At 44.0% G+C, this 12693-nt stretch overlaps 1 protein-coding gene across 1 annotated transcript in view; it reads left to right on the top strand.

Annotated features, from left to right (window-relative positions):
- The window catches only part of LOC127351354 (SH3 and multiple ankyrin repeat domains protein 2-like), a 224346-nt gene that overhangs the window by 203569 nt on the left and 8084 nt on the right, over positions 1-12693 (top strand). The window contains exons 24-25 of the mRNA XM_051378830.1: positions 262-367; positions 1397-3890. Coding sequence (XP_051234790.1) covers positions 262-367; positions 1397-3890 — 2600 coding nt within the window. The remainder of the gene's footprint in view (positions 1-261; positions 368-1396; positions 3891-12693) is intronic.

The raw sequence follows: 12693 nt of genomic DNA on the forward strand, positions 1-12693 counted from the left end.
CAGCCAATCAGAATCGAGTATTCACCCAGACCGTGCTATAAAATCTGTTAAACATAAAGACAAAGCAAAACAGTTAAAATGTTACAAGTACTCAGTCAATTCTCTGTAGGCGGTCTATCTGAATAAAGTGCTACCACAGTTTGATTTGTAGGTTATTTTTAATGATAGATATCTGGAACTGTTAGTGTTGGTCTCCACAGCCAGCAGAGAGATACAGCTGTGTATTTCTGGGTAAATCATTAACAACATTCTGGTTTACAGTCCATGTATCATGACCGCCAGGGAGTAGCAGTGGTGCCACCCACTGTGCCAGGGGCCTTCCTGGGGATACCTGAGAAGGGCACTATGAAAAAGCAAAAGTCCATAGGTATGATGTATATACATTGTGTGTGTGTGTGGGGGGGGCATGTGAGTGTCGGCCTGAGTTGTGAACTGCACATCCAGTACCTTGTGCTTTTAGCTCGTCGTAATATTCTATTAATGCTCAGAGGACTTGCTCTGTGTGCTCAAGCAATATTAAAGCTAATTATAGATAAATTAGAATGATCCAGTCAGCAAAGTGTGCTTTCAGGCGATAATATTGGAGGTCATTAAGCATATGCTGAAACCTCATTCTCACTGCTGAACTAGAGGGACGTCATGCAGGCTAATGTTACTCACAGCTCTTTTGATTTGCAATGCCATCATTATTATAACAAAAAAATGAATGTCTTTTTTTCTGCAATAATTGCAATGAAAGCACTTTTAGCATGTTCTGGTTTGTTGACACTCTGGGAAAAAGCTCTCTTCTGAGAGTTAAATAGTGCCACTCATTGAATGAGCAAGGCACTTCCTCCCTCAACTTTCACAGTTAAAAAATGTACAACTATAAGTTAGTAAGTAAAGTAAAGAAACGTGTTCTGCAGACTCTCCCTGGTTAGATCTGTCCACCTCTAGATACCACAAGGCTGATCTCTACAATTTCTGAAAAAATAAAAGGTAAAATACAATTGATGTCAATTTGTTTGAGCTATTTAGGTCTTCTAATTGAAATAATTTGACCTGACACTTTTTAAATCTACACTACTCACCGAGGGTACGCTTCTTAATTTTGATTTAGCATTCCGCCTTAAATATAAATGTTTATTCTTGTACTTCTTTCTGTTTTCAAGACTTTATTTGGTAGTAATTGGTCGAATTAACTCACCAAGATATTCCCACTTGGGGGAGTAAACATCTTATAATCGTCTATTTCCTTATTTATCTAGCCTCTCACAAATTTCAGGAACCTCCTGCTTGGATAAATAAAGAGCTCACATCAATAAATGAGACACATAAGAGGCCGTACTGAAAATAAAAAATAGAGATGTCTCCCCCAGGTCCTCACATAATTTTCTTTCTGTTCCATTTCACCAAGGTACATCGGAGGATGAGAAACAGGGATTCCTCACACCTCCCCTACTCAAGTTCTCCCGCAGTCTCTCCATGCCCGACACCTCAGAGGACATCCCTCCTCCCCCAGCCATTTCACCCCCTTCGCCACCTGCCTACAATTCAGCTGCCGGCCCTACACCCAAGAGCTACGGCACGACACGACCCAGCTTCACCCAGAACTCTCCCAATGCAGTGACGACCATTAGCCGAACCACCGACGTTGGCACGTTAAGGCGTGGCTATTTCCGGCAGAGCTCAGAGCACTTTGAGAGCACGCGCACTCGAGGGCGTACGCCAGTGCCAGAGAACCCTTACTCCGAGGTGGGCAATAAGACACTGTATGTGCCAGCAAAACCAGCTCGAAGGAAGGGCATGCTAGTAAAGCAGTCCAATGTTGAGGATAGTCCAGAGAAGACGTGTCACATGCCAGCAAGCCCCTCGGGCCCAGTTTCCATGCCTACTACGCCTGTAGAACGAACGTGCTCCTCCATACCCATCCCCACCATAATCGTTAAGGAGCCCTCCACCAGCAGCAGTGGCAAGAGCAGCCAGGGTAGCAGTATGGAGATCGAGCCCACCACCCCTGAACACCCACCTCTCACACCCACTGTTGGTGGAAGTGGAGGTTTGCGTCCTGAAGACCCTATGTCTCTAAGCAACCCCTTTGCGGCAGCTATTGCCGGGGCAGTACGGGACCGGGAGAAGAGGCTAGAGGCAAAAAAACACTCAATTGCCTTCCAGTCAATAGACATGGGGGATGATGACTTCAGTAGTCCCACGCCAACCCCTCGCCTTCGCCAGTCAAAGTCCATTGATGAAGGCATGTTCAGTAGCGACGAGCGGCTTCGAAGGATATTGGCTCCCCCTCCTGCGGCACAGCTTGGGCCCCCTGTTGGGGGTGGTAGTGGCAACATGACAGATTTCAACACTCCTGAACCCACAGTGGTGCGGGAGCCTCTAAACACCAGAACAGGCCAGTGTCCCAACCTGGACAGTCCTGTTAGTCTCCCATCCACTCCTCCTAAGAGCCACTACAGGGCCAATGGGACCTACCTCCATCCTGTCACCGGAAAGCCCTTGGACCCTAATTCTCCACTAGCTCTGGCCCTGGCAGCTCGTGACCGGGCCATGAAAGAGCAACAAAACCATCCTCAGAATCAGTCACAAAATCCTCCTCAGGTTCAGCAAACCCCCAAGCATGAAGCCCAGTCCCTCCCAATTCAGCCAAGCCACAAACCAGACCTCAACCAACCGCTGTTTATTGACACCAAACTACGCTCCGGGATCGAGACAAGTTTTGCTGCAATCTCCACTGCGACCATGGGCCGGCCTGGCCGAGGTGGCCTGCGGAGGCAGCTGACGGAGCAGAAGTATGAGTCCGATGGAGCACGAGAAGAGCGGCAGCATAAGGCAGTTGAGGAGAGGAAAAGCGCGCCTGCGGATGTGGCTGACACCAAGTCAGCCGGGCTGTTGATGGTCCACACCAGCACAGACGCAAGCAACAAGGTGAACAACCAAGAGGAGGGGCAGGACAGCAACAGGCCGTCTGAGCTGAAGGACCCCAACCAACCCGATCCTCTAAAAGCTCAAACACTGTCCGCCAATCCACAACCACCCTCGTCACGGAGGAGGAGTATTCCTTTAGGCGAGTCCATGGATGAACCAGTAAAGCTGCCCTTCCGCATCCCCCCTCCCCCTCTAGCCTCAGTTGACATTGACGAGGATTTTGACTTCACAGAGCCCCTCCCCCCACCTCTGGAGTTTGCCAACAGTATTGACATTCCTGATGACCAGGCTAGTGCCATTGCAGAGATGCTTCAGCAACAGAGACGAAATGGGGGACCTTCTCTACCCCCATACCACGCTCACGCCCCACCACCTGTCACTGATCAACACAAACGAGTGTCAAACAGCATGCCCCCCTCATATCCTCCTCCTCCACCTGACCCAGAGTCAGGGGTGGGTGACTCGGGTATCGAAGAGGTAGACAGCCGCAGTAGCGGGGATCCTCAGCACATGGAGACCACCAGCACAGTTTCCAGCATCTCCACCCTGTCGTCAGAAGGAGGCTTCTGCGACAGCACTCTGGAGAGCCTCTATGCCACCGCAGACGGGCATGCCTTCCTGGTGGATCGGCCCCCTGTGCCACCCAAACCCAAGGGCAAGTCCGTCATCAACAGAACATCGCTTTATCATGATGCTCTCATTGAAGAGCCCCCGGAGTCCTATGGGTCACCGCCTCAGGCACCTCCCCCTCCCCCTTCCTCTGAACCTCCTAGGACTCCTACTCAAAGGACATCCAAGCTGTGGGGCGATCAGCCCCCTGAGCTGCGCAGCCCCCCATCCACACCAGACACCAAGAACACCGTTATCACAGAGCTGAGCTCCATTCTGCAGCAAATGAATCGCGACAGGCCAGCCAAGCCAGGAGAAAGCCTCGACTCCCCCACGGGGACCAGGGGGGCTTTTGGAACAAGGTACGTGATAAGTCCTTAATGACTCAGAGTTACCGAGTTCATTTTCTCTCAATTTTTCTTATTTTGATTTTCATATTTTCTATGACCTGCTGTCTGGTTTATTCCCAGACATTCTTTCATCTTCTACTTTATCATTTATTGTAATAGTTTGGGAGACTTGTAAGAGTTGAATACAAATTATAGAACTGCCAGAGGTTTTATTACAGGACTGGTTCATCCAAGATACAACAAAACATTTTCTTACTTACTTCTTACTTCCTGCTTCTTTGTGACGGATATCAGGGCAGTTTTGGTCATCATTGATTCTACAGTACATAAGTTTGGTTTTGTGAAGACAGTTCTTCATGTTCTATCCTCTGGTGGTAAATTGCGTCTTGTTGATTATAACTTTCGGCAAACAACCAAAGGTTAGGAGGTCTAGAGCAATACATCTCAGCTGGTTGTTTTCAGTTACTGTATATGCTCAGTATGTATGAGGTTGCAGGGGTGTGCTTGTATGTCAGGTGAAGGGTTTATAGAAGCATAATCAACCGTTATGTTGAAATGTTATAAGGAGTTCGGTCTAGACCTGCTCTATTTGAAAAGTGTCCTGAGATAACTTCTGTTATGAATTGGTGCTATACAAATAAAATTGAATTAAATTGAATTGAATTGAACCCAAGGTTCTTCAAAGGCTTCACTGTGGGTTGACCTTTATATAAACTGTATCCCAAATTAGGTAGTAGGTCGTGAACGCCAACCTGATTATTCTGGGGGGGTCGTGCATCTAAATCATTAGCTAATTAGCTAGCTAGTTAGCTAGGGTTAGTTAACATTATTATTTAACCATCTTCAAAATGTGGTTGTCTTTTGAAGATAGACGAGCGTAGCACGTATTATATCTAAGTACAGGAAAGGAGAAAGGGCGGGATAATTCAGCGCTTGCTTGTAGCTAGTAGCTTTAGTCAACCATGTTGATCATTTCTGGAGTGTTGAAATGAGCTTTGACTTTATTGTGGTAGCTGTTTGTGAGGTCTGTGTGTTACAAAGTCGTGATCCATGGATAAACTACTGTAACATAAAGCTCTGATAAAAGAATTACTCGGGAGTTGAATCCTCCATTCATAATGTGGCACATGTTCAGACACCATTCACCTCTTTCTCTCCCTTTTTATCTGTTTTCACACAAGTCATATTTCTCAACTGAATGTGAACTTGGAGGGAAGCACAAAGGACCAGCCTAAATTCATATCAGTCACTATAAGCAATACATATGGAAGTGAACACTGTTTACTTGTTGACAGGCAGGACTCAGGGAGTGTACATTTGATATAAGATTGATTTCCTCCGTGTTTTAGATTGCTCAGGACATCCAGGAGTCACATTTGCTGTAAGTGGGACAACGTTTTGATGGACCCGGCACCTGAACCAGCTCAGCTCATGGTTTTTTAAACTCACATCTCCCCTGTATGAGAGGGAAATAAAAAGCACAATAAATAATTCACTGCTCACATGCATTTTGTATGAGTGGTCCCATCGATCATCAGAGAGGTGTAGAGAGCAGAGGGAAAGAGTTGATTCCTTCTGGGAGTCTGATAAACATTGTTAGATCAACACGGTGAAGACCATTTGCGGTAATTACAGTGAGATGCCGGGGCAGCTGCTTAGGTCCAGCCTTGTTGCCCTCCTTCACGCTTCATGCCACATACTATCATGTTATCCTCATTTTCATCCTCGCTGCAGTTCAAAGTCATGTCTGTTGACCTTTACACCTTTTACTCATTTCATTTTCAGCTCTCGCCTCTCCATCTTCATCTCCATTTTCTCCAGTTTCCTGTAGTTCCTTCACCTCTTCTTTCTTCATGCCCTTTGTGTCTCCCATCTTCACAGGTAGGTTTCATCAGCTGCTGTCACGTCAGCCCAAAGCCCCATTTCATGTGTTCATTTGTATCTGTCACTGGCATGTTAAAGAAATTGAAGTTGTCATGTTGGTGTCTGCCTGTCTGTCTGTGTGTTGACTAGGAGTGTAAAGATTTAGCGCTATGAGTCGAAAATGGTTTTAACGTTATAGATGCTTCTACATCGGTACACGGATAATCAAAGCATAATCAAACATGTCTGACAACGTAGACACGATTTACAGGGCATCATCAAATCTAAAGTCTGGAAAACATTTGGTTTCTATAAGAAGTAAGGAAAGTCTGACAAAACTGTCCATTTGGAAGATCTGTCAGACAGCAGTTAAGTTCAGCTGTAGCACCACAAATGACTCACCTCGTGAGACGGCACGGTGACACATGTATGCGTCGAGGAGTCTGTAGATGCTAATACAGCTAGCACAAGCAAGAACACTCAAGATATTGAACACTTAGTTAGCTCTAATTGGGCGAGGTCCAAGGTAATCACATCAGAAAGTATCTTTGTCTTTGTCTGTTGGAAAAACACATAAAACACAATGACATGTAATTCTGAAATATTTTAGAAAACATATGTATTTGAAGGTAAGCAGTGTCACTTAGCTAAAACTGGCTTATTTTAATGTAGAATGGAAAATTAATGTCTACATTAAACAAATGTTAAGAACGGTATCAGATTGTATCGGATCGCACTGAATTGTTCCGTATGAAAATGCATCGTCCCTGAATGTATTGTAGGCCGTGTATCGTATCGGATTTTTTCGAAGAGAGAGGCACAACCCTAGTGTTGACACATTCTTATGAAGAGGGTCACTCAAGAAAATAGAAACTCCATATTTGATATGCCGCTCTTATCGAGTAGAAATGATTTGAAGCCCTTTGCTGTTGTATACTTATGAATAAAAATGGAAACTTGCTTCTATATTATAAGATTTCTAGATATGATACTGAATTAATTTTTAAATGCTGCCGTATGTTAAGATAGGTGATTTAGCAAAGAACTAGTTGAAGAATAAATGAAACAATGCATAATGAATCATCTTAGTTTATGACTTCATTACGATGGCATCATGTTTAATTGCACAGTGATTATAGTGCGACATTATGCATTTTAACTCTCTTGCTCTGCCATTTTGGTGAAAAAGTTGCTTTGCCTATAAAGTGAAGAACTATCTGGTCGTCTCTTTGTGCCGTTAGTAGGTTTATGATGCTAAGGTATCAGGAGCATGGAGCTGGCAGCCTCTCAAAGTAAACTGTTTATTCCCCCCAAGCCATGCATTTGCAATGATTTCCTGTGCTCAGAGGATTGCTTTGCACAGTGAAGTTTCTTATGACTTCAAGAAAGCAGACACTTTTAGTAGTTTCTGTTGCTATTTCAAGGTCATGTGACTCAGATTCATTGCAAATATGAGCTGCAAATTGGGAAAAAACTTTTACGTCAGCTTCATAGGAACCATTTAAAGAGGCCTCTGGAATTGCGTAAGAGAACGAGGCAGTAAAATGCTGCTGTGAATTCACAGATATCAACATAACAGAGCAGTCAAAGTCAAGGCAAACTTTATACATTTATAGCAAACGGAAAAAGAAAGAATGATTCAAATGAGGAATAAATATGAAAAGTAAAAGGGAAAAAGATTAAAATACTTCAGCCAGTAGTGGAACAATTATGCAAACTTTTGTTTCAGCTGAGGCACATAACTAATTTGGTAGACAGGGATGGACCTCTGTGTACCCCAAAAGGTCATTAAAAGAAAAAAAACACCTCTGTATATCCCCAGGTGCCTGGACTGTTATGTACCTACTTACTCTAAACCATGGTGACAAACACAGGTCCATGTCCACATCCAACAGTTATATTCTCCACACAAATGAGCATCTATGTCCTCTAAAGGGTCATGTTCACAGAAACAACACATCTGTAAGGTAGACTCAATACCATGGCAGTAACCAAAAGATCAATAAGTAACATGTAAAAGTTAAGATATGTACTGACAGAAAAAACTACTACTTTGTACTACTTTGGTCAACTATTTCTAGTACAACTCCTAAATAGTAAATACTGAGCATAATACACAGCCAATCTATAGCATTGTTTCTCAGTAAAAGAGCAGCATAAATATAATAAATATATGATATATATTTCAGTGTCATCTGCATATATAGTGTGAGTTATGGTCACTTCTCTCCAACGTTGTGACACACACCTAGCATTAAACTAGGCCTGTAGCTGCCAGTAGTTCCTCAAAGGACACTGATTGGTCTGAACCACCATGAAGCTGGTAAAACGGATACAGGCGACAGCACTGCACTACATTGACACCTTTTATATGATCGTATCGTATCGTATGTTGAAATTGCAAGCCTAAATGAGAGGACAAAGATGGCAACAATCAGCGGAGGAATCCGATCTGCCCAAGATGCATGAATTTACTATATAAATGGGTGTATAATCCAGTAACCTTTGAATTTACTTGAAAGGTCATGTGCAACCCTGATTTGTAACCTCGTATAAAAGATAAAAAATATCCTCAGTTGTTGAAGGACAATATCTGTGGAAGATTTTTACTTTCGGGAGCTAGTTTGGTGGAACCAGAGTGATTCTGATTCTTTCACTGAATGATGAGAACACGTGTCTGCAGACAGATACCTGAAATTGCGTTAATGGATGGTGGTGTAATTTGCTATATGACAAAGACTAAACACCCACAGACTTTTTTTCCAATTTTGTTACAATTTGTGGTTTGAGTGTCTGCTTTCATGAGGCATTAGGTTGGTGTAGAAATCTCAAACTCGGTTTACTATTTCAGTATTCCTGCCCACATTTAAGGCAAAAACTCATCATAGTTGTCCCTAGCTGGATAGCTCATAAAGTAAATGTAATTTACAGGTCTGCCGTTGCTATTTACTATATTTTGTGTTGTAGACTCTGTTTGGAAATGTTTCCTGTACTTACCCAGAGTGACACAATCTCATGGCTGCCTGTGAGTGTAGAGGAGGAATGTTGACTGGTCTGATTGGCTTAGTTCACTTCAGTAACTGGTTCACTATGGGATCAAATGCCATCCTGCCCTGATGTGACGGCAGCGTTCAACCCTCATTCCTAAAGCGTCACCGAACTTCCTACTAAAATCACTCAATTGCTCGTGATCCGATCTTTCCGATTGTCGCTCTGAGGGGTTTGTGTGTGTATGTGTGTGTTTCTCATGTCAGATGGAGTTTAAACCCCACTCACTCGTTCGCCACCGGGTCTCTGCCTCTGTGCTCAGAGGGTTGTTTTTTTTTTTGCACTACTTACTCTTTGGCAAGGGCTGCCAGGCACCGTAGGGGAAGATAAGGTTGTGGGCAGCTAGAGACGTGAAGATGGGGAGCACCTCGTCATACGAGGAGGCCTGCGGAGGGTGAAGGGGTGGTCCTGCTTCTGAGACCGTCAAACAGATGGCAACCGAGATGCACAGAAGATGGCCTAGATTCACACATGCTCTCTTTCTCTCTCGCTCTCTCTCTCTCCATCCTTTGCTCTCTTGCTCTTGTGCACAATCTCCTCTTCCTCTCTTTGTTTTCACCCTTTAGTCCTCTCTATGTTGGAATCAGCACCAGTGCTAACATCAGATTTTCTCCTTTGGACATTTGTGGGGTTTTTTTCCTCTCTTTTTATTTCTTCTATCCCTGTCTCTTAGCCTCCCAGATTAAATGTGCGTTGGTTGTGCCTGTGGACGAAAGGGTTGCCTAGCAACCGGCTGATGAGAGCAGCCTTGAGGCCTGCAGTGATGTCAGTCTGAGTCGGGGGAGGGGTGTGTGTTTGTACATGTGTGTATGCGCGAGAGATGGAGCAAGAGGATGGCGGGCCTAACCCTCAATAGAGTTCAAAATCATCTCACGCAGGTCACGTGCCGCGCTGCTTTAGTAGGCCACCGTTATGTAACCCAGCACAGCCGAGTCAGTGTGTGTGTGTGTGTGTGTGTGTGTGTGTGTGTGTGTGTGTGTGTGTGTTCAAGCTTCTATAAATAAAGGCAGCGTGTGCATGCATGCCAATGAATGCGACCCTGTATGCGTGAGCCGGTGTGTGCTAGGAAGAAGCAGGGAGTCATGCGATGTGTGGGCGTCCTGAAGGCGAGGTCTCCCACCACAGATATCAATAGCACTGCATCACTCTGCTCTCAACCTGCTCAGCTGACGGAGCGCGAGCGTTGTTCCTGCGCTGAGAGGAAGGCCACGTGCTAACGTTGATTCTGTGTGTGTGTGTGTGTTTGCAGAATGTGCCTGTTGGGTTTTGCCTGTAACTTCCACACAGCTCATACCAGCACGGTTTTAAACTCTGTGTGATGACTTCTTTTTTTCTTTTTGTGGTTTTTAAAGTAAGCAGTTAATAAGATAGCCGAAATGAACTAGCATTGTTTTACTACTGAATAATGAGCTGCTTGTATTTGGATGAATCAATGAATAATTTATTCTTTATAATGCTCAATGACATCTTCAGACAAAAGCAGTAAGTAATAATATCACTACTAATATAAATAATAATTCTTGTACCATGAAAGTCACAGTACGAGAACCCTGGTTAGCATGCTAGCAAACTAAACTACAATACGAAATATAAACTGCTTACCGTCAGCATGTTAGCATTGTGTGTCCTTGAGTGGGCCGAGAGGGATGGGTTAAAGGTGGCGGTCCAACACAGTTTGGTGTCAAATTTAACTTTGATTCATTTTGAAGAGAATGTGTTAAAAAACTGGATTGAATGTAAGAATCTGTTCTGGTCACACATCAGATGAAGATGAAACGTTATAAAAGTTAAAGTGGGTGTGTGGAAATGAATAGAGCAGGGAGATGAGGTGTGACGCAATAAATATATATGTGTCTGACAAAAATGTAAGGTAAAGTGATTTTAGTGCCATTTTAAGTATTAAGGGTATCACAATTATTTTGTCTGAAATAATTGAAACCTTCATATCGTCCAACGTCTAGTGGCTCTACACTCTGAGATGAGGTTTTGTTTCTTTATGATGAACAGAAATACTTTATATATGTGTGTCTGTCGTCATCTGCAGATATCAAGCACCCACTAACAGAGCAGCGCTGAATGGATGATGGCTGTTTACTTCCAGGCTCTTGTGAACACGAGTGATGATCCAGCTGATGTGTGTGCAGTTAGAGAATGTGTGTGAACCGGTTGCAATTCACAAAAACATACGAGCACAAATAATCCGCTGTGAGACGCCTGAGAGGAATTCATAGCGTAGCACCGTCCGCTTTTGTTCTGCGTGACTCCTGGTGGCTGCAAGAAATGGTAATAAGGTCAGAGAAGCTAAACGAGGCACTGTGCTAATTAGTCTAATAGGCAATTACATACTTTTCACATCAATTTGACTCCTGTGACAAAAAGTGTTTAATAGACGATAGAATACCAGGATACCAATTAGAGAAGTGCTTGACAGATCTCAGGTTAAGTATTTTTAAGCGTCGGTGCTGTTGTTTGGAGTCAGAGCGCAGCGCGTTGTTGTCCGGTCTGATGATCCCATGTGTGTGTCTCTGTGTGTGTGTTATCACATGTCTAATGTTGTCCTCTGTCTCCATCTCATCCATCCAACCCGACATCCCGCGGAGAAGCTGGTGTTGAAAGATGAAGACTGTAAGTTGTTCCACGAGGCGGCCCGGGCTTGGTGAAGGCAGCACTTTAACAATGGCCCAGTTCCATTTTGGCAGAACGACCCCTTTAGTCCCCTTCACTTCCCCTCGGGCTGTTCCATATGTTACAAGTAGGGAAGAGCGATATCTAGGCTGCACGTAGCGCCTCGCAATGGGTGGAAAAAGTCAGTTTGAGAGTGTTGGAGGTCAGATTTGGCCTGTTTTCTTCCCTTAGTTCAGTATTAGCACAGTTCTTTTGATGAAAATTCAATAAGTTCATTAGAAGAATCCTCATCAGGGAACTAAATCCTCGGGGGAAGTTGAAGGAAGGTGTGATTTTTCTGCATGGTTTGATGTGTGTGTGTGTGTGTGTGTGTGTGTGCTGTGGTGGTCGGGGGGTGGGGGGGTATCCTTGTGTGTCACTGCTCCAAATATCAGCACATTCATCACATCCCTCCATCTGGGGCAGCAGGTAACGTGAGGATGATGTCTCTTACTCACTGCTGCATACACACGCACACACACACACACACACACACACACACATATACACGCTCTCTCTCTCTCACACACACACACACACACACACACACACACATACTCACACACACACACACTGTGTTTGTGCTTCAGGGACTTGTTTGTAATTGCAGCACTGTCTTATTGAGGCCTGTTCCTGTCTTAATAATTGGCTCCTGTTCATCCTCCTGTTTAAGAGCGACTCGACACTTTAAGCTCGGATAAATCTGTTGTTATTTTATCATTTTCTTATTGTCAACAAATCCCCAGAAAAGACCAAAATCAACAGTGTGTTAGTCCGTCTGTGAATACTTTCTAACGTCCGTACTCTCAGTGGCTCTCAGCTACAGTCACATTACTTCCCACTGAAGACCAAAATATTATAAACTTACAGTATGTATAATTTAAAAAAAAGGCTCAGTCATTTCCTGAACACGCTGGTCACTAAGACGATCGATTCAATACGATTCACGATACTGGGTTCATCATTTTTTAACAAAATGAGATTGAAGACAAATTATGTCTAAAAGCATGAGCAGTGGCTCTCAGTCTGTGGTCCAGGGACCCCCAGGAGTCCTTGAGGAGGTGCCAAGGGGTCCACAAAAATGTGGAATATTTTAATTTCACTATTATTTCATTGGCTAGACGTTGGCCCAATGAGAGAATGAGTATTCTGTTAATCTGTCCATCTACAGTACAGACAGTTCAGAATAACTAAACCATATCAGACGGGGATCCCTGAGACCACATCTCATCAAATACAG

The sequence above is a fragment of the Dicentrarchus labrax genome, unplaced genomic scaffold (genome assembly GCF_905237075.1).
Source record: "Dicentrarchus labrax unplaced genomic scaffold, dlabrax2021, whole genome shotgun sequence".
Taxonomy (NCBI): Eukaryota; Metazoa; Chordata; class Actinopteri; family Moronidae; genus Dicentrarchus; species Dicentrarchus labrax.